The sequence below is a fragment of the Salvelinus sp. IW2-2015 genome, linkage group LG10, assembly GCF_002910315.2.
Source record: "Salvelinus sp. IW2-2015 linkage group LG10, ASM291031v2, whole genome shotgun sequence".
NCBI lineage: Eukaryota > Metazoa > Chordata > Actinopteri > Salmoniformes > Salmonidae > Salvelinus > Salvelinus sp. IW2-2015.
The window spans coordinates 15,468,023-15,491,730 of record NC_036850.1 but is presented as its reverse complement, the minus strand read 5'-3'; the positions used below and the strand labels follow the sequence as shown (position 1 = coordinate 15,491,730).

Sequence of the window (23,708 nt, the reverse complement as noted above, 5' to 3'; positions counted from 1 at the left end):
TGTCCTCCTAAAACACCTGAGGAAAATGGCAGCAAATGTTGAGTACATTTCAAAAGCATTCCTAGTTATCAGGTCCTCAATGCAGAGTACAGTAGAGTGCAGCTTCAAGCAGGTGAAATGGCAGATGCCGCATGGTAGATTGTCATCTTCCACTTCTGTGAAAACAAACAGGATAGTTTGGCTACTGGCATAAAAGGGCGACCAAAAACATGGAGTTGGAGAAGGCTTATGACACCCCATGGTAAGAAATAAACACGCAATACCTGACTGTCTACTCAAGATGATATGATGGAAGAAATGGAAGCCTTAGTGGCCTAAGGGCCTAGCCCTAGGCTAAGGTGTGAGCATGGATGTGAAATCCTGAAGACTGTTGCAGGAGAAGGAAAGGAGAGGCAGACAAGCTATCCTAATTTTAAAACCTTTATCGATACTGTGAATTCAACATGTCAATAAAACAATTAAAAATAAGAGGTGCAACTAGGTTGCACATCATTCAAAACTGTAGCTACAGTGCTTAGGACTGAAAATAAGATCGCTTTTTGTTGGTAATCGGAAGAATGCCAGATATCTATGACTCATTACAAGCCAATGTGGTGCATTGTCTATGAAGAAATTCCAGTCACTTTACATTCCACCCACAAGCCCTCTCACTTTCCCATTCCAAATGCACTCATATGTAGGAACCATGCAACAATATGGAGCACAATTATGCTTTAATAGTTTTATTTTTCTTCTCAAATTAATTTTAGTGGCTAAACTATTTGAATTTATTGAAGAGTAGCCATGATAAAAAGAAGGAATGGATAAAGCCATACATCTATTTATGCTCTGATGAACAGGAATGCTTTCAAAACATACAGCACATTGTATGGATTTCTACAAACAGAAGCAATCTAGCAAACAGACAAAAACGTCCACCTGATTGCAGATGGTAGGAGCAGCTATTTTACCCTATAGATTATAATTAAATGTTTATTCAAGAGACGAAATAATTTTAGTTCGATTGGGATCCAGCAAGACAGCAATTTGTTCCCCATGGCAGCAAGAGAGCAATTTGTTCTCCATGGCAGCTGTAACTTCCTCCCACAGACCCAAAAGAACTAGTTCCATTTTCACAACCATGTAATATCAAATGAAAATCAGTTTAAAACAAGAATAAACATAACAGAACAGTGGTTTTGAAATGCTGAAGGATTAGTAAATTACAAAATGATGTCAAGTACAAAATCTAAATATGACGCATTCCTTTGAAACACATTTCATGATGTGCTGTTCATGCAGATTTTCGAAGCGTAACAAACATGAGAAACATACAGGCCCTGCTAAGATTGGAACCACAGTGAATGATTTGCAGCCACTTCGAGCGCCCTCTCACCACACTTAAAAACACTCACAGAATCTGAGAAACAAAGGCCTCAAAGAAACCCAGTCCAGTAAACCCCTCCAGCTTTGTAAAGGTTCACAGCTCTACTCTGCTCCCTCCTGACTTATTTATATGGCCTAAAAGCTTTCTGTAGACTACTGTACATTGGCAAATATGCCTGAGTAAATTGTCCCATCCGTGAGTTGTGTACACATTTCAAACAACTGCCCTTTTATGTCCTGCTGTCTCTCCAGAGAGAGGTCATCTATTTTTTTCTCCTATAAAAACGAGTTGCCCTGCTTGAGTGTAATGAAACTAAAGACAACCGCGTAATAAACGTCAGGACAGCAAACGCTGCGGGAGAGAATGAAACCCTCTGTTGGCCTGTGCTGTGGAGCAGTAGAGCTGTTGGATAGAATCTCCTCCCGTCTCTCCCTCTACCACGCCCCCATTAGCCTTCTAGTCTAAACACGCAAGGCTGATTGTTTAAAATGGTTTAAAATGTAGCCAGGTCTTAAAGAAGAGGAAACCCAGAGACACATACAGGAGGATGGAGGAGAGCACTGCTGCATCTCTTTATCCAGGGTATAAATCATTTAAATCAGGAAGTCTGATTTATCACAGGAGAAAGGCACCTGGCCACAGAAAGAGGCATTTATCACAGACACCTTTTAACCCCTGTTGAGGCCTCTTTAAAGCCTAATGTGTCTTTGGTCATCATCATGTCAAGTTAAGACTATTTCTGGACTAAAAAGCACTTTCATTGGAGATTCTTTTTAATTCAGGAGTAGGCTTAATCTGGGTCCAGGAAATTGGCCCTCGTAAAGCATTGCCTGGTTTTAAACCTTTTGATCTTGACAAACGATTATACCTGCAAACAGCACAGTACATCTGATAACCTTGAAATGCTGAGCGCCAGGTGGTAATGAAGACATCGTGTTCAATAGGAGCCCATCCATTCTAAAAGAAAAAGACAGCTGGCCAATAGGACAGCTATAACCACCAAAATGGCTGATTTGAAGGGCAGAGATTCAGGATTCATTTCTTGTTTGAATTTTGAGTCATCACCTGCTCCGTTTGTGCATAATACCCTGGGCTAACGAAATGCATTGCAATTCAATAGTCAAAGGGAGATGGAGGACAAAAGGTTGAAGGCTTCATGTATAATTACTCTGAGGAGGTTTGGTTCCGAGACATCCAGAGGAACAAAGTACAGATAGGTTGAAGCTAGAGAACTTCATACATAAAATGGTGTATATTATGAACAAATTTTATACAGTGCTTTCAGAAAGTATTCACACAGTAGATTTTTTCCACATTTTGTTGTGTTACAGCCTGAATTTAAAATCGATTCAATTGAGATGTCACTAACCTACACACAATACACCATAACGTCAAAGTGGAATTATGTTTTACAAAAAATAAAAAATAAATAAAATAAATGCCTTGAGTCGATAAGTATTCAACCTCTGTTATGGCAAGCCTAAATAAGTAAAAATGTGTTTAACAAGTCACACAATAAGTTGCATGGATTCACTCTGTGTGCAATAATAGCGTTTAACGTGATACCGTGCATATACAATTATCTGTAATGTCCCTCAGTCGAGAAGTAAATTTGAAACACAGATTCAACCACAAAGACCAGGGAGGATTTCAAATGCCTCCTAAAGAAGGGCAGACATTGAAATAAAAAAAGCAGACATTGAATATCCCTTTGAGCATGGTGAAGTTATTACACATTGGATGGTGTTTCAATACACCCAGTCACTACAAAGATACAGGTATCCTTCCTAACTCAGAGAGTAAGCAAACTGCCAAAGGATTTCACCACAAGGCCAATGGTGACATTTAAACAGTTAGAGTTAAATGGCTGTGATGGGCAAAACCTGAGGATGATCAACAACACTGTAGTTACGCCACAATACTAACCTAATTGACAGAGAGAACAGAAGGAAGCCTGTACAGAATAAAAATATTCCAAAACAAGCATCCTGTTTGCATCAAAAGTAATACTGCAAAAAATGTGTCAAAGCAATTAACTTTTTGTCCTGAATACAAAGTGTTATGTTTGGGCCAAATCCAATACAACACATTCCTGAGTACCACTCTCCATATATTAGCATAGTGGTGGCTGCATCATGTTATGGTTATGCTTGTAATCATTAAGGACTGGGGAGGTTTTCAGGATAAAAAAAATAAAACAGAATGGAGCTAAGCACAGGCAAAATCCTAGAGGAAAACCTGGTTCAGTCTGCTTTCCACCAGACACTGGGAGAATAATTCACATTTCAGCAGGACAATAACCTAAAACACAAAGCCAAATCTACACTGGAGTTACTTAACAAGACAGTGAATGTTCCCAAGTGGCCGAGTTTTTACATAAATCTTACTTGAAAATCAATGGCAAGACCTGAAAATGGTTGTCTTGCAATGATCAACAACCAATTTGACAGTGCTTAAAATAGGTGTGGAAAGCAGACTTACAGCTGTAATCGCTGCCAAAGGTGCTTCTAGAAAGTATTGACTTAGCGGTGTGAATACTTACGTAAATTCAATATTTCTGTATTTCATTTTCAATAAATTTGCTAAATTTTGTCATTATGTGGTACTGCATGTAGATGGGGGAGAGAAAAAAAGGATTTCATACATTTTGAATTCAGGTCTTAACACAACAAAATGCGTAATAAGTCAAGGGGTATGAATACTTTCTGAAGGCACTGGAACTATTTGTTTCGGCCATCAATATATGTAGGCTATTCTTCCACAAAACCTACCACTTTCCACTGAACAAAAATGCTTAAAGTGGCTGCAAATCACCATGCTCTTAAAACCAATGTGATTATTGCCCAGTCCCAGCAGATGGAGGCAATAATATTCAAGGTGTATTACAGCGTAGACTTAATACATTTTCAAATAAACAGAGAACATTTTCTCTTATTGTAAACGCATTACCGAAGACCCATGCCTCCACCTATGGGACCATTGCATGTTCCATCTTAGCCCAAGTTCTGCTTTTCTGTACCCTTAAACCCATGAAGGAAAACTTTTTTTTCTCAACGTCATATTCATCATCTCCAGCACCACCCCAACATCAACATAAGGGAAAATGGAGCGTTTCTATGTTTTATAGTAAAAAAAGATAGCGGAAGATAAGTGTTTCCAATGACATCATCGGTGTGCATCGTGCAATTGACACATTTTGAGTAAATATTACCTACTAATTGGTTGATGATGTCATTGGGAAAAACAGATCTTTATATTTTTTACTACAAAACACAGAAATGCACCATTTTCGCATATGTTGATGTTGGGGTGGTGCTGGAGATGATGAATTTGAAGTAGATTTTTTAAAATTTGATTTTATGTCCCTTTAACCCCACCCCCTTCTACACTATGTTCCACTACTATTTAAATGCAGAATTAAAGAAACAAAACTTTGACATCAAAAACTCAGTTGCAATACAATACAAAAAACGGTAAATGCAGTAAAATGAATAGAATAAGAAGTCTAAAAGTTTAGACGGACCTACTCAACACCCTGGGTGAATTTTGATGGGTTAAGAGCCCTTGGGACTAAATGTCTTCACTACTGATAGACAGACACAGTCACACAACCCACCACGACGCCTGTGGGGCCCAGCTAAAATGCAAGTTAAGTTCATTAATAGCAAAACAACTTGCATCCAATCAACAAAAAAGCAATTCACTTTGTGCATTTGCTGAATATTATTGAAACAAAGAAAGGAAGAACATTTCAAAGACTTTGTGGAGTATGTTCACTTGTCAATATATTGCTGAGGTGTGTGGATGCCGCTACTGATCAGGTGCTGTTCAATGTACAGGCTGAGTGTCATTTTGGAGCTTGTAAAATAAAATGCACTTCCACTTTAAACTCATGCAGAAGCTAAGTTGGCACAAGCAAACTCMGACCCTTTAGCATGGGTGGGAAGCAGGAGAAGGAGTGGCTGGGATAGTAAGGTCTGAACTAAACAAACATTCCTAAAGATTAACTGAATGAAATTATGGGCAAAAGTAACATAAGGTCCTTTCCCTCTCTAATGGGTGTTCACCTATAAAAAGACTCCCACTGCAATTACCTACTTAAAACAGAAAAACAGACTATCTTGTGAACTGCACTACTTGAAATGACCTCCCTTAAATGGCTTGGCATTTAGTTCCAATTTGGATTTCATTTTACAAAATGTTCTCCCATATACAGTCATGACCAAAAGTTTTGAGAATGCCACAAATATTAATTTTCACAAAGTCTGCTGCCTCAGTTTGTATGATGCCAATTTGCAGTTACTCCAGAATGTTATGAAGAATGATCAGATGAATTGCAATTAATTGCAAAGTCCCTCTTTGCCATGCAAATGAACTGAATCCCCCAAAAACATTTCCACTGCATTTCAGCCCTGTCACAAAAGGACCAGCTGACATAATGTCAGTGATTCTCTCATTAACACAGGTGTGAGTGTTGACGAGGACAAGGCTGGAGATCACTCTGTCATGCTGATTGAGTTTGAATAACAGACTGGAAGCTTCAAAAGGAGGGTGGTGCTTGAAATCATTGTTCTTCCTCTGTCAACCGTTGTTACCTGCAAGGAAACACGTTCCGTCATCATTGCTTTGCACAAAAAGGGCTTCACAGGCAAGGATATTGCTGCCAGTAAGATTGCACCTAAATCAACCATTTATCGGATCATCAAGAACTTCAAGGAGAGCGGTTCAATTGTTGTGAAGAAAGCTTCAGGGCGCCCAAGAAAGTCCAGCAAGCGCTAGGACCATCTCTTAAAGTTGATTCAGCTGCAGGCATAAACAAATAGCAGTGAAGTGTTTCTGTGTGAAGCTGTGTGAAGCAGCAGAGGAACTGAACACAGCCTGGACACATTCACCAGGTCAGCCAGAGGTGAGCGTTGGGCTGGGAGCTCAAAGCCTGAATTCTTTCAGTATTTAGTTGTCAGGTGCCAGTGTTCTTTGTAGCGACTCTCTTTTTTTGCACCCCTCCACACTCTATCACTTTCTCTTCATCTCTGGCTCTCTCAGTAGTCAACGACTTCAGYGCAATGTTTAAGCAGGTTTCCTTTGGAGTAGGTTGTTAATCGCCTGTGGTTGCTGGAAATGTAGAAATTGCCACAGAGCTTAGGCTTGCTAATTTGTGTAGCATCTCTACTGAGGCTCAATGTGGTTTCTGGATCGGGGCACCACCAGTACAGAGCTTGCTCAGGAATGGCAGCAGGCAGGTGAGTGCATCTGCACGCACAGTGAGGTGAAGACTTTTGGAGGATGGCCTGGTGTCAAGAAGGGCAGCAAAGAAGCCACTTCTCTCCAGAAAAAACACCAGGGACAGACTGATATTCTGCAAAAGGTACAGGGATTGAACTGCTGAGGACTGGGGTAGTCATTTTCTCTGATGAATCCCCTTTCCGATTGCTTGGGGTATCCGGAAAAAAGTTTGTCCGGAGAAGACAAGGTGAGCGCTACCATCAGTCCTGTGTCATGCCAACAGTAAAGCACCCTGAGACCATTCATGTGTGGGGTTGCTTCTCAGCCAAGGGAGTAGACTCACTCACAATTTTGCCTAAGAACATAGCCATGAATAAAGAATGGTACCAACACATCCTCCGAGAGCAACTTCTCCCAACCATCCAGGAACAGTTTGGTGACGAACAAAGCCTTTTCCAGCATGATGGAGCACCTTGTCATAAGGCAAAAGTGATAACTAAGTGGCTCGGGGAACAAAACATCAATATTTTGGGTCCATGGCCAGGAAACTCCCCAGACCTTAATCCCATTTAGAACTTGTGGTCAATCCTCAAGAGGCGGGTAGACAAACAAAAACCTACAAATTCTGACAAACTCCAAGCATTGATTATGTAAGAATGGGCTGCCATCAGTCAGGATGTGGCCCAGAAGTTAATTGACAGCATGCCAGGGCGGATTGCAGAGGTCTTGAAAAAGAAGGTTCAACACTGAAAATATTGACTCTTTGCATCAACTTCATGTAATTGTTAATAAAATCCTTTGACACTTATGAAATGCTTGTAATTATACTTCAGTATTCCATAGTAACATCTGACAAAAATATCTAAAGACACTAAAGCAGCAAACTTTGTGGAAATTAATATTTGTGTCTCTCAACTTTTGGCCACGACTGTAGACTGACTGAAAGGCAAGGAAGAAAGTTGACCTCAGACAACAAATAATTAATGCTCATTTCAGACTTCTAAATGGAAATCAATAACATGTTACATCAATTAGAAAAATAAAAAGGGGAGAGCTAATCAACAAAGTAAAAGCAATATGAATTTTGTATGGCCAGAGTTGACTAAAAATAGCCGCCATTCCTACATAACAGCTGAAGCCAACCTAGAGTGATGCTACATCTCCATTCAGCCAMATCTCAAAACGGAGGGATCAGGGGAGGGGACAAACAGAAGTAACAAAGCCTTAAAGTTACAGGCAGGGGTGGTAGGACAGGGATAAGAACAGGGATAGGAACAGGAACAGGGGCATGGAAGTGTGCAGCCGTACAGAGCTAAACAGTAAGGACACTGGCATCAGGGATGTGGTGACAGCCAGGCCAAGCTATAAAAAGTAGCAGGGCACGGATGGGTGATGGGAGTAGAGTAATATCACAGCCAGCATGCACCCGCCTTGCAAAATACAGTAACAGCACAGAACAGTAAAGGTGTAAAAAGGCCAGAGCAGAGATGCTTCAGCAGAGAGCTATATGGCTGGCAAATGGAGGAAGGCTGTGCAGGGATACGGGGAGGGAGAAACTACTTGAACAAAGAGCCAAAGCGACGGGAAAAATTGGCTGGTGTGACCAAAAAGAACTAACCTGAATGGCTGGACAGCCTAAAATTAAAAAGTTGTCCTCATTTGACAGAGAACCAACAGAAACCTACATTTTAATGTCAAAGTATTTTTCCAATACTTGATTTCAAAGATTTGGGGTACAAAATAAAATTCACAAAAAAAGTGAAAAGAAGAAGAGATAGCCAGAAGAAGTAAGGCCAATTTGCAGTAAAACCTACAGTCCCAAATTAAATTTCATGTAAACTGAAAAATACTTCACCTTCCTCCAGCTACAGCCAGTATGTCCCGCCTTGTCTGAGGGCTGCATTGGCTGCATTGAAGCACTGATGTCCGAAGGCAACAGACTTCTGGTTCTACTGAAACTCACTCTAAACCGGGGCACTTTGGTAAGGGGCAGAGTAAAAAGAGCTAAAGTGAATTGCATTTTGAACGTTCAGGTTGTGACAGATTTAACCAGAAAAAGGTGTTTTGTTTTATATTTTTTCCTCTTGCTTTGAATATGATATTGGGTTAATTAACATTTAGGCCTACAGTTGCAAACATACTAGTTTCAGTGATTTTTCTAGATTCCTTATGTGCAAGTACTGTAGTGTACTAGATGTACTATTTAGCCTTACACAGACTGATGCATCGTGTCAGAAGATACTACTTTAATTAATGGTGTGGCAGTAACTGGTTAAGCAAAATAGCTGCAAGACACATAAGTAAACAGTTAGTGATATTTCTGGAATTTTGCAAAGAGGTATCACTGAATTATTTAACATTTTTGTTTCTCAAACAATGATTTTGTGAGCAGTACAGAAATGGTTTTGTACCCGGGTTCTGACTTGTGTCTTGTTCCAAAGAGAGATGGTTTGCATTTTTATAACATCTATCTTCACAAATGTACAATAACAGACTGGGAGCCAATTGCTATTGTCAATTAATGGGGTACATTTTGCCTTTCATGATTTAGTGGATCCCAAATAGACAGACTGCCATATTGAAGATCATTCAGACAGCCCAAGAAGATGGGGACTCTGTAGGTCTTGTGTGCCCCGAAAGAATCAGGGGTGTCCTCTAATGGCATGGAATGAAGAGGGTTTCCTTAGACTCCAACTGCAAGGCACAGTGTTCCCAGCAAGGACTGTAGGCATGACTTTGTTTTGGCATAACCCAACCACTCAAAACAGTGCAATCCGTTTAGCCAATTGTTGAGCTAGGATCATGAAGTTGGATTTCTATGGAGAGCAAGAATGCCCTCTCTGTTTGTGTGTAACAGCCCCTACGCCCTGATGGGAAAACCTTTAAAAATGTCTACTCTAAAGCACATTAAAAAGAGACCTTTCTGATCTGCTTGCAACCTGTAGGCCTGTGTCATAAAGAGATGTTTGGATCCTACAGTCCCTGTATAGAATCATTGTGTCAGCACAAAACCAGGCAATGCTTTACTACAGCTCATTTTCAGTCTAGCCCTCTGATTGGGATTCTAAAAGGGGCTGCAGCTGGAGCTGATTACATCTGAGCTGTGAGGTTTATAGCAACCAGCAACAGATCATGATATAAAGGTGCTCATAGTTCTGTATGTCTGCAATAATTATCTCTGTGTAAAACCCAGGGGATAATGCACACCAAAACAAAAAAACAGGAACAGGTCGTTCCCATCACTCACAGTCAGAACTGTTCAGTCTTCAGAGATGTGAGCAAGCCCCCAGGGCCCAGGGCTGGCTGGCATTGTGTGCAGTATGTTTTCTGAGGGCCACAGGACGCCCAAGGGAGAGGGCAATAAGGCCTCATAACTCCGGTCTTCAGCAGCTGCTCCTTGCCTATTGGCTGTACTCTCTACATGCAGGTGTAAGTCTACAAGTACAGACTGTGAGCTGCCTACCCCTAATGTAGTTGGAAGTGGTCTTGCAGGTAGCCTAAAGAAGGGTTGACTCCAGGAAACAGGATGGAACCATTACCAGCACTGCTCACTGTTACCATGGAGGCAGAAGAGAAGAGGGGGTAGAGGAGGAGGGGCTTACCTGAGTCAAGGGCCGCTGAGGGAGGAGGAACCGCCTCTCCACCGCTCTTCTGGCTCATGGCTGCTGCTGGGTTTTGCTGAGTGGAGGATGGCAGCTGCAGCTCTTTGGGGAGAAGGTCATACACTGATTCTGTGTAGAGAGAGGGGGGCGTTCAGGAGGTGAGTCGAGTCCCTTTGTAAGGACTTGAAAGGCTGTTCAAAATCTAACAGCATGAGAGCGCTTGCAAAGAAGTCAGCAGATTTACTGTAGATGAAGCTCTTTCAGAATTCTAAAGATAAGTTTAAATACATCAAAGTTGCAGCTCCTTCTTTTCAAAATTTGAGTAAAATTGTAAAATACAATTCTGTGAGTATGGTTCTTTTTTTCCTTTCACCTATACTTATAGGCTCTCCTTATAAACATCAAGAAAAATGTTAAACAGCGAAAACAATAACCTTCATAAACATGGTACAGCATGCCTTTGTCAGTTGACACTGACCCTGTACCAGGCCCAGAGCATTGTCCTACCTGGCCAGCACTCTGGAAAATGACCTAGCAGTTTATAAAATGCACTATAACAACAAGAGCATAGTGATAAATACAGCCACAGTCCAGATTCCTGCCATGTCTCCACAGCCTGGCCTATCAGCTGCTGCCCGGGTGCCCCCACCACCTACCAACCCCCATCCCCACGTGTCTGTGCCAGGGGCCTGGGAGATCTTGCTCGGCCCCCTCCCTGAAAAATGGCAGGGAGCTATTTAGAGGAACAAGAGCACAATGTCCCCCGAGCCATGTTAAGTATGCTGATGAGCACCACACTGAAAACAATAGGGGCTGAGGAGGACTGGAGGAAGGCGGGTGTGGAGGGAGGTGACTTCAAGCGCAACACTACTTGTGATGACGACCAGAACATTCACACATCCAACTCCCTCCATTCAATAGGACTATCTATGGTTCTGCAGAATGAGCCTCTTCACACTTACTAGACTTTTACTAATATAACGTTGGCTACACATCAGAGGTAGCGCATGAACACTCGCCCGACAGTTGCCCCCCTTGAAGCAGGGCAGTGCGAACAGAATTGGCTCATTGAGCCAACACTCCTTAAATGGCAATACCAGAGCAATGTTTTTGAAACAGCTGAAATGTATAGGCATTTTCCTAATATTTGAGACTTGATTTGAGACATTCTAAAATTGTCGCAGTAGGTGGCGGCTGCACTGAGCCTGATCTGAGCCATAAGGGAGACCAGGAATCTACCACCACTATCAGATTAGGGGGGCAATGTAGTTTATGTTTTTTGTCTCTCCGCTTTGGTTCTGAAATCACCTGCACCCATTAATTAACTTGTCATTTTTGCAGATTAAGTGTTTGGGCTAGTAATGTATCAATATTTATTGTTTACAAATTAGCTATGACATAGCCAATGAATATAGCACAACTTTGGATTTCACCCCATCTCAAAACCGATTGGTTTTGAACGTTTGACATTTTTAGCTAGCTTATTTTCTCCTCCCGCTTTAGCAATGCAGTGCACCTCCTAAAAGTGATTCCTTGTCATGAAATGATCAACTTTACCCTGTATATGTAATTACCACATACACTGGAGTGTACAAAACATTGGGAACACCTTCCCAATATTGAGTTGCACCCCCTTTTGCCCTCAGAACAGCTTCAATTTGTCGGGGCATTTACTCTACATGGTGTCGGATGCGTTCCACAGGGATGCTGGCCCATGTTAACTCCAATGCTTCCCAAAGTTGTGTCAAGTTGGCTGGATGTCCTTTGGTTGATAGACCATTGATACACACAGGAATCTGTTGAGTGTGAAAAACCCATCAGCGCTGCAGTTCTTGACACACTCAAACTGGTGCGCCTGGCATCTACTACCGTACCCTGTTCAAAGGCACTTAAATCTTTTGTCTTACCCATTCACCCTCTGAATGGCACACATACACAATCCATGCCTCAAGGCTTAAAACTCATTCTTTAACCTGTCTCCTCCCCTTCTCTACACTGATTGAAGTGGATTTAACAGGTGACATCAATCATAGCTTTCACCTGGTCAGTCTATGTCATGTCAAGAGTACGTCATGGAAAGAGCAGGTGTTTTGTACACTCAGTGATCGTTTAAAGCAAAAGTACCAAAACTATTGCTGATGGTGAACCTGAACAATTGAAATAATATATATATATTTTTTATACCCCTTTCTCCCCAATTTCGTGGTATCCAATTGGCAGTTAGTCTTGTCCCATCGCTGCAACTCCCGCACGGACTCGGGAGTGGCTAATGTCAAGAGCCGTGCGTCCTCCGAAACACAACCCAGCCGAGCCGCACTGCTTCTTGACACAATGCCCGCTTAACCTGGAAGCCAGCCAATGTGTCGGAGGAAACACCGAACAGCGTGCATTACGCCCGGCCCACCACAGGTGTCGCTAGAGAGCAATGGGACAAGAACATCCCTACCGGCCCAACCCTCCCCAAACCCGGACGACGCTGGGCCAATTGTGCGCCGCCCCATGGGTCTCTCTCTCACGGCCGGCTGTGACAGAGCCTAGACTCGAACTAGGATCTCTAGTGGCACAGCAATGCAGTGCCTTAGACCACTGCGCCACTTGGGAGGCCCCTGAAATAAAATCTATTGTAAGCCCCGTTCAGCAGGTATAGCCAGTTGAGAGTAGTCTCCAGTAGCTTACTTTTATTCCGGTAAAACACTATTTTCAACAGCACATTGATAACAATCTAGAAAATTGCATATACTGTCAATCAACTAATAAAGCCTAATATCGTGCAAGCCATTTTAGCAGTTGAATGCTGAAGGTGCCGCACAGATGTACATGATCCTGCAGGGACAGGCCGCCTAACACGTGTTGGTCAGCACGCAAAGCTGGGCACAGTGCTCAGTTTGACTAGGCTACTGATATTTCCTGGGGTTGTTCAGCATGCAAAATGACTTGTAGATCAATGATTGTCAACACAGTTATATGGCTAATTTGACAATGAATGAGAGGACACATCAGTTGTCACAAAAAAAAAAGTGAACCAGCGATTCGCAATGTTTGGATCTATTTTCTGACTTATGCATGCTACATTTGGATCGTTTTGAGGTCCACGGACCGATGTTAAACTGAAAATCGGGTGAATCGTTACATCCCTACTGTCACGTTCCTGACCTGTTTTCTGTTGTTTTGTATGTGTGTGATGGTCAGGGCGTGAGTTTTGGGTGGGCAGTCTATGTTTTCTGTTTCTATGTTGGTTTTGGGTTGCCTGGTATGGCTCTTAATTAGAGGCAGGTGTTTTGCGTTTTCCTCTAATTGAGAGTCATATTAAGGTAGGTTGTTCTCACTGTTTGTTTGTGGGTGATTGTCTCCTGTGTCAGTGTCTGTATGTTACGCCACACGGGACTGTTCCGGTTTTTGTTAGTTAGTTAGTTTTATGTAGTCTGTTTTCCTGGTTCATGCGTTCTTCACGTTGTATGTAAGTTCATGTCCAGGTCTGTCTACATTCGTTTATTTGTTTTGTAATTATTCAAGTGTTTGTCGTGTTTTTCCGTTTTGTCTATTAAATCAATATGTATTCACAACCCGCTGCATTTTGGTCAAATCACTACTCCTCCTCTTCGGATGAGGAGAAGGAGGAAGCCCGTTACACCTACTATAAATACATAACGTAGGCTATAAAAACATGACGTTACGTTTCCCCTGGCCAGGCGCAGATGGGATCGAATCGCATAGGCTTCTCTAGGCTATCTGCAGTTGTGGTTGTTATCAGTAGACTACAGTTGATCAGACTGAAGATCAGACTAATTGTGCATGTTGACAAATCATGAGGAATTGTATTTTTTTGTGGCAGTTATGAGCTTCCATATAAAACAGCTTTGATAGGCTAACTTTACCTGATGAAAACATACCGTTATAGCAACTCTATGCTTTTGTCTTGAAGCTAAAATGTAACGAGTGTAGCCTATAGACGAGAAAATAAACCCTTTAATTGTTTGCACATACATGCTTGTGAATTGTTGTATTATTCAAGAGTGTAATATGGTTTGGTTGCATTATTCAATAATGTTATATGTTTTAGAAGAAAAGTTGGTCATTGTTGAATAGTTCATGCTTACTGGCTAGTGGCTACTGTGATATTTATGTTACATTTGAGCTGCGGACAAAGAATGTTGTGTTGCCAGCCACTACGAAAGGTAAAGCAAGGATCTAATGTGAATTGAAAAGTTGAATTTTCTTTCACCACCCCGCTCCTCAGACCTTCATATCTCATAGTGGGAATAGGGCCATAGTTAGCCCAAACAAACAAGTCCTACTGAGCATCAAATTCCCTATCCCAATTATCATTTGAATCGATTGCTTTTAGTGTCCTAGTAAAGCCCCTGCTGATACTTTATATATTTTACAAGACAAAAAGCTCAATAGCTACTTTTCTCTTTATGATTGAGATTGCAACACCAGATCTGAATGAATCCATGCAGTCATGTCAAACTAGAATCAAATGAATGGCCTGCTGAGGGTTCTCTGAGACGGAAACCATCTTTTACTTTCAAACCTGAGACGGTAACACCTCAGGGATAAATTACTTCTATGGAAAAAACAAGACTTTGCAGGTCACAGCAAAAGCCTTGGCATGTCAATAAGTAGCATTTCAGAACTGATTACAGTAGAGAGAGCAGGATTTACAGAGGGCCTGTCTCCCTCGGACTCCCCCATCAGGATGAACGGGACAGAGGGAGGGGAGCTAGAAAGCCTTAGGTCAACAACAATACAACACGTTTACTACCAGACCCTATTCATCTTCCAAATATTATGGTATGAACTTACAGCGGCCATTACAGTCGCCTGACTCTCTGCCAACTGCCAGCTTTAATTACTTGCAGCTGAGTCCCGGGGTTTGGTGTGTGTATCAGATACTTAACCCTCCCATTGTTACCGCTGGCTGTCTACGACAGACTAACCTGGGAAGCAAGTAGTGAAACAAGCCCACAGGCCTTGAGAGTCCCACAGCACTGCTCATTCTGGATGAAAACACAGTTTCCCACACAGAGGGGCCTGAAAATGACAAAGTCTGCCGCCTCCTCATCCCAGCTTCACGTTGCAGCGGCACAAGGGGACCTGGTGTGGTTTGAATGCTTCTACGTTAGGTAACCTCTTCAGAAAAGAAAGGCATAAACAAACACACACTTTCTCTCCAATTCTCTGAGTCTGCCGCTCCGTTTACCAGTCCCTCTACCAGTCCTCCCTGGCCACACTGATGGCACATGCAGGAACATGTGCACTTCCAGTAAACAGAATGCAGACCGCACAGACAGAAAGTGTGTACTCTGCTCTCAGAGCTCTGCTCTCGAATCAGTGGCTGGCCTGTTTTAGTGTTTCCACAGTCCCAGGACTTTATAAAGAGTGAAAATTCCTATTCTGCTGCATAGTTTCCTCCCTCCCTCGCAAACAGAGCACAGTGCTTTCTTTTCACATCGCTAAACACAATTTTCCTTTCGCATGGGGAAAAGAAAAACAAGGGTCAATATCATTAACTGGCTAAATAAACACATTGACTTGACACCATGTGTTGCCTCCATTCTAACACGCTCTATATTCTTACACCCTGTTTTGCTGTTCTGTGAATTTGATCAACTCAGACTGAAAATGAGGATAACTTCATTTCCTCTCCTATTCTGACAGACGTCACAGTTCAGAAAGTGAATCAGTTCACAGCTCCAAAACTGGATTTAAGATGCCAATTATTTGATTTGATCTGCTTCTAAACTAAAATGAATGAAGGGAAAGATGCTACCATCCCATTTCTCAAATAAATAATGCTGTTACTATACATGCAATGATGATAGGGTACAAATGAAGATACGGGTACAATTTATTTAGCCCAACTCTGCCAAGCCTATGATCTGCCACATGTAGCCTACTGTTCAAAGATTCATCTTCTTTAGAGGCAAATCCAGGCAAAGTTGATCTCAAAACATCCACACAGTTAAAAATCGTGCCCATAGCATGTGACACCCTTGTGTTCAGTTTTTACTGCACAACTCTATGTCGAAGTAAAAGGGTAAAGAGAGACCACTCACCATGGGAAAGGCAGGACTTACACTCCCATTCATTTCCCTCACATTCCTGCTGCTTGCTCTTACTAGCCCTAGCACCTGGGGCGTGGCACTGTGTTTTTGGCCGAATGACTGTTAACGCCCCTTCTGTCCCCCTCCCCTCCCACCACTTGTCTTGTTACGGTGTTCACCAACATTTGTCTATCAGCTTGTTCAACTTGTCATTGGAAGCTTGTCAAATAGAAATGGAGGCCATTGAGAAAAACAAAAACAGCCAAAGTAGGATAAAGGTGCAGGGTGGCTAGGCTACATTATGGTGGAACACCACTAAATGAAGAGACACCACTAAATGAAGAGACACCACTAAATGAAGAGACACCACTAAATGAAGAGACACTAGGAAGGATAAAGAATAGGCTTACCTTCACAGCAGCACATCTGATGTGCAACCCAGGCAGGGAGAAACACATTCAGGGGGCTGGCACCTGCAGTGAGCTATTTACAACACTCCTGATATGTTTACAACCAAGCCTACATGAGGGCTGCCACTGACACCATAGCAACAGGGAACATGGGGGCACTTTCCATAAGAGAGTTGTCTCTTCTCCTGAGCTAATGAGGAGAAAAACAGACACATATATCCCTAAATAAGTTAGCCTACCATTACAGGTGGATATTTCAACAACTGCCAGAGTTACTGTAAATACTGCAGAATCATCTCAGTAAGCAATGGTAACCCATGTGTTAAAATATAAATAAAATAATCGTTCAAATCTTTAAACGCCCCCCACGGCCTCCCCTGACATCTAAAGCAGTCAAAGGATCTGGGCAGCCATCAACTCTATATTCAAATCAGGTGCTACTCTGGTATGAGCCCAGAGGGAGAACTCAACATCTTCGCAAAATACACTCCTAACGGCAAACCAACACAAACCATTGAAGCACAAGTCACACACGGCCCACCTACTTTGTAAAACATTGAGACAGAAAAATACGATTTTGAGTGAGGAATGTTGAATGATGACGTCAAAAGCGTGGTTTCAAATTTGTTCAACAGGAAGGAAGATGTTGCCATCCATGCGACTTGATAAAATGTATGACTAAATCATGGTGAAATTGTTGCGACAAAAATAAGTGCTAAAAGTATTCACCACAAATGTCAACCAAAACGTATTTGACAAGTAGGCCTATCCTAACCTGTCCACTGTGATTCTCACACCCAACAGTAACCTATATCACCAAGAGTCCACTCAAGCCACAACAAAAAGGTTTTCCCAAAGGCAACTATGACAATCTCAACCATTGCAATGCCCTTCGGTTCGATTTGGCCAACCTAACAGAGGCATGATTCAAATGCACCTGACAACTAAGGGATGGAGTGATAAAATGCTTCCACGGTATCACCCAACAGCAAATCTGTTCCCTCTCACTCTCTCCAGGAAAACTGGAGGGGTCACCAGCTCTGGTGTCAGGGATTAATGTACATGTTCATGTCCTCCATGTGTTGACATCTAGGGGGCAAGCTCAATCAGAGCACAGTTGGCTTGCGCCTTACCAGTGTCACCGTACTGTCATCAACCCTCATCTCTTGCTGCTGTGCCCGCTGCCCAAATAGAGGTGTAAACAAGGACCACACGGCCTAGTGACATCATTATAGATGTGGTCACCAGCACACCTCCAACAAGGACATTGCAAAAAAGACTAACAAAGACACTGTGATGTGTGTCAGTCACAGTCTTGTGGAAACCGTTTGGTTAAAAGCACAACAGACACAACTATTACTTTATGTTCTCTCCCACACACAGTTCCAGTCACAGAAGAAACCCCTACAGGTTCCCAATACACTGCCCCACCACACAGCTGAACTGGGGTCTCTATCTGTGCATAACATTCATATCTCCATCTAGGGTACCTGAACACTGGAAACCAAATGCAAATGTGACCATCCTCAGCCCCAGACCAGTCACAATCTCTCACTACCTGAGAAAAAAACAGAATGGCTTCATTAATCCAATAGAGCACTGGTCTGGTCTTCTCACCTACTTCCTAATGCATGGCAAGTGCCATGTCCTGTCACCTAAGCCATCCACTGATGAATGTTTTATGACAATGCTCTCCATGGAATTGAATCCCAGAGCAGATCTATTCTTCACACAGAGACAGAGAGGAATCAACCACCTGAAAGAAAAAACAAACACAATGTGTGACTTACACAGGGGCCCATACCCTCAGCCTCCAGTCCACTTCCTGTTTCGTAGGGAAAGCTTAGGTGAATTTGATCACAAATAACAAGATGAGGATTCTCAATTTTATCTGTATTTTCAAATCACTATACTACTTGGAACAATGTTTTGGGGCAAATAGCTCAAATAAATTACTTAATGAGTGGCAATATTTCAGTTATAGCCCAGTTGCAGTACAATGTTTGGAAGGAGTCACGAGGAGTGTAGAAGTTAGGTTAGAGCAGATCTACTTCAGGCTTCTTTCCACACAACCAGTCCAGTGTGTATCTGTGTGGTTGACCATTAGTACAGCGCCATAACGTCTCACGCAAACAATATCTTAACACTGAGATGAAAGAAGACCATTTTACACCAATGCAAGAGCAGTACATGGACAGAGGGGTTAATAGAGTGGATGTTTATCATTTCCCTTCCATGTGCTTCCTAGTGTGTCATTTATTCCATTCAGTATGACAGGGGAAGAAACGAACTAGCTGAGGTTTGTTAACCATTGAGTGAAACGCATCACAAGGTAAGTTGAGAGGTTTGCTTTATAGACTGTGCATTATCTTTATCAGGTCCCATATCATCTCTCAGAATGTGATGTGTCGTCTATGCATCTTTGGTCTTCTCACTCTTTATTCTTTCTCCATCTGTGTTTGTTGTAGAAGTGAAAGGCAGCCAGGTCCTGGGTTAAGGGCAGCCGTTGGTGTCATGCAAGGCTCAGAGATCGTGACCTGCATCCTGTTTCTGTCCAGCTAAACTCATGGTGACCAGAGACCACTTCTTGGAATCAGATTAGGCCTACCTCCGATTGGCTCGCAACACAACACCACCAACCATCATCAGGATAAACTAGCCAGTCACAATGAGCCCTACTGTGGAATTCAATTGTGCGTGTATTTTTGTTAGTTGTTATGATTCTTTATTATTACGCATGCACAGTTTACAGATACAGAGCGTAATTTGAGTGGAAGATCTGTGCGAGAGCTGCTGCTACAGATCCTGTTGCTGCTGGAGTGAAACGTGCTTCTATTAGCCCAATCATTGTGCAACAATTCTACAGATTTGATGGTCACGATTAAAGACAGCTACTATTTTTATTTCTCAACTGGTAATTGAAGAGCGCTTCTCATTCGCCATTCAAGTGCTTAGGCAACGGTGGGCAGGATTCAGCGAATCCCACCACAAGAGCTGGAGGCAGTATGCATTTTGAAAACATATACGTATTGTGTGAAACCTTTACGTTTTACTTCATATCATGAGGCATGTCTTTACATTGCTTCAAAGTAGCCGAGCCAAAATCCGTTTCTATAAACGCGGAGGCAGTAATAAAAAATAAAAAAACTCCATATGCCACTGAAACAATTAGCATATTTCTCTCATGTTCTATTGGTTTTCAAATCAACTTTCTTTCATTGTCCAGTAGCCTAAGGCACAATCCTAGTCATATTAGCAACCCATGTTTGTTGCGGCATCTTTAGATCTCCCATCTCTCAACATTTCTAATGGATATTTTCATTCATCTCTGTCACATGAAACCGCTTGCATGTGCAGTGTGCTTTTGATAACGATGTTGTTTTCTCTCTAATTGCATTATGGAAGGAACATTCACGCATAGCCTCCTGACATGTGTGTGCATTGCCACACAGCTATAATGTCAAGAAATAAATGTTTATCATAATTTTAAGCCAAAAGTTCTGATCTGTTGCATCAGCCTCAATGCTTTTTAAAGTTATTTTGATGTACTAGTTGTATGAATATGGGATCTATTGTCGCACAACTGTCCCAGAGTCTGTTTGGAATTTCTTTCTCACACAGAACAACAAGCTGACCAACAGAGTAGGTCAACGTTTTACTATGGAGGATAGTAGATTGACATAGGCTAGTGATTTTACTGTTCGTTACTCGTCTTGTTGGCTGAGGAACAGTAAATGTGGACAGTTATTCTAACATCTTCAAACTGCACATCGGAATTCAGTAAGAAGGACGAATGCTGTTGCATCTGTGAGTTGCATGTTCTGTTTAGAGAACGACCGATATGGATTTTTTAGGGCTAATGCCCATACCAATTGAGAGGCCGATGGCCGATATTTTAGGCTGATATTCAATTTCATAAAATTTCCCAGAGACAGCCATGTACGCATTAATTAATCAATTAAAGAAAATCTAACAATACATTTGCCTTTTTTTATTTACCAATCTAACTACAAAACATTTGATTTGAATGGTAAATCTCTTGATAAACTGGGTAGATTAAGATGGCATAGGCCTACTCACAATACATGTGAATGCATATTCAATAAGAGTGTGTGCATGCATTGAGTTATTGAGCWTGTTTTGACAACATTTGCATAGCAGCATCACTCCAGCATGTCACGCGTGTATGGAAGGACATCATATAGGCACTGTTGTTAGTTTGAGAATATCTATTCAATGCAAATGGGTCCAACGTAACGTCATGATTTGTGATCATGGATTCTTATGAAACTAGTATTTGTAGTCATTTTCTTTGATCTGGAATATATTTGTATTTTTTTTGTTGCCGTCAGGACGCACCTCTAAACAACTCAGCTGCCATGACAAATTCGAAATAACTCAATCACTTGTTGAGGTTTTCAGATACTATGAGAACTAGCTAATGGCGATTACATTAGCTACGAAGCCATATATGTGGATAATATATATCTAACAGGGAGAGCGAGGGTGGCAAAAAAAGATTAAACGACAATGCACATTCTGTCTGAACAGCTGAAATCTGCCCATAGTTTGAGAAGTGAGAACGCACATACACACACTGATCTACAGATTTCTTGGTTCATAAACATGCAGTAAGATTCTTAAGTAGCTAAACCTATTGCCAACCTTTATTTWGCCATTTAAACACTTCCTTCTTTCCCTATTACGACAATTATCTAATCCGACTATCAACTGTCAATTTACGGGTACGATTGCAGACCAGGCCTTGCATACCATCAGGTGTGGGCTGTCAGTCACAATCGGGTCCATCTGCTAATATCTATCTTGTTACTGCCTGTCTCATTTATAGGACACATCACAGGACTGCCATTCCCCCACTCCCCCATTATCACAAGGATGCTGCTTCACAATGAGCTTAGTGTGCCCACAGGCATTTCTCCAGCCAGCGGGAAAACCATGCGTAGGCAACAAGAAGGTCGGTGGTCACTCAGCACGCACAAATACACTCACTGCATGACATCCTCAACTCAACCCACGGGTTTTCGATTGGATTGAGGTCCGGCAACTGAGATGGCCATGGCAGAACATTGATTTTGTTGTCACAGAACCATTTCTGTGTGGATTTTGAGGTATGTTTTAGGTCATTGTCTTGTTGGAAAGTCCACCTACGGCCAAGTCCCAGCCTTCTGGCAGAGGCAACCAGATTCTCAGCCAAAAATTGCCTGATACTTGGTGGAATTCATTATGCCATCAATCTTAACCAGTGCCCCTGGACCTCTGAAATTGAAACAGCCCTAGAACAGCCCTAGAACACTGACCCACCACCATATTTCACCGTGGGTATGAGGTGCCTCTCCTTGTATGCATCTCTGTTTCGACGCCAAACATGCAGATGCTGTATCTGACCAAAATGTTCAATTTTGGTCTCATCTGACCAGAGCACCTTCTTCCAGTCATAATTTAAATGACGGTTGGCAAACTCCAAGCACTTGCGTCTTTGTCTTGGCGTCAGAATGAGKTTTCTTCTGGCAACCCTTCCAAAGAGCCTGTGGTTGTGGAGGTGGAGTCTGATGGTGCTTTTTGAAACCTGGTGACCCCAAGATGCCACCAAGGCCTGCAATTCTTTCACAGTGATTCTTGGGGATTTTGTTGCTTCTCTCACCATCCTCCTCCCTATCCTGGGGGGAAAAATGCATTTGCGTCCTCTACCTGTGAGGTTTTCAACTGTTCCAAATCTTTAGAATTTTTGAATAATTGCTCTGATAGTGCTCAGTGGTATATTCATTCATTTGTGGATCTTCTTGTAGCCATTACCAGATTTATGAAGGTCTACAACAATCGGTCTCTTTTGAACTGCCAGTTCTTTTGTTTTCTTCATMGTGTTGGATGACAAAGGGATATTGCATGCGTTACCTCATTTTTATACCCTTGTGAAACAGGAAGTGATGTAACGGCGCAATATAGTTTCTTAAGACTTAGATAAACTTAAGTGGAATTTAATTCCTGGTTTAATTTTGGTAGATGTTATTTACAATAATCTTTAAGGGTGCCATTAATTGTGAAAACTTGATTTGGAGGATCTATAAATCATTTTGTTGGGTTCCATTGAAACATTAATAAAGTACAGTATTTCTCACATGTTGGTATTTTGAGTTTCTCTATAATTATATTGTTTATATATTTTTAAGTATTGTTTGTGTATTGCCAGTCAGGGGTGCCAGTAGTTTTGGAGCCCACTGTGTGTATATATGTATATATTAGAATAATGAGAACCGCAAAACATATCGTATCGGCACCTAAATATCGTGATAATATTGTCTTGTGAAGTCCATGGCAATTCCCAGCCCTACTGACTACCCACACAAACAAGCCCCCAAATGTACTAATAACTCTCACACACACACAGTCAACACTGCAGTTCTACTATATAGTATTTAGTAAGTCACTACCCACTCTATATGTATAAAAATAGTGTAATACAGTCCATTATTACTATGCATACTACCTCTCTTATTACTTGTTATTTTTGACTCTTTTTTTTTTCGGTATTATTGTTATTGACTGAAGTACTGCATTGTTGAGGGAGCTTATCAAGGGGCCAGGGTTCCAGTCTGGAAGTATGCTTTTGACTGCACCTACAGTATTGCTTCAGTATTGCAGTTTAACTGAATCCTGGCCAAGAAAGACAATTCCCATTGACGGCGCCATAGAGAAGTCGAATTATAAAATTTACAATAAGACACTTTAGTCATCCCCTTTATGCACAAAACAACCATTGAATTATTCAAATAATTGTTGCTGAGGGTGCTTTATAATTTTTTTCATCACTCACAGCAGAAGTTAACATTTTATATTCTTGCTCTGAGGTCATGACCCCAGCTAGCCAGGGGAAGAGCCGGTTGGCTTGTTTAGCTGCCCACCTGCTTTGACTGAGTTCCCGAAGCAGGTTCGCACGATACTGCTGTCTGTCCAGTGCGCACAGAGTGCTACTGCGCAGGCGGCGTAGTCCCAGTAAGAAAGTTGGCAGCAACCACGGAACGGTATATGCGAACGTGAGAAG

The 23,708-nt window shown here is 41.9% G+C and overlaps 1 protein-coding gene across 1 annotated transcript in view; it reads right to left on the bottom strand.

The window, feature by feature from the left end:
- LOC139022563 (nuclear factor of activated T-cells 5-like) overlaps window positions 1-23,708 on the bottom strand; it is a 39,332-nt gene that overhangs the window by 1,442 nt on the left and 14,182 nt on the right. Inside the window, exons 2-3 of the mRNA XM_070445411.1 lie at window positions 10,192-10,320; window positions 8,445-8,566 (exon numbers count right to left, since the gene is read on the bottom strand). Coding sequence (XP_070301512.1) covers window positions 8,445-8,566; window positions 10,192-10,320 — 251 coding nt within the window. The remainder of the gene's footprint in view (window positions 1-8,444; window positions 8,567-10,191; window positions 10,321-23,708) is intronic.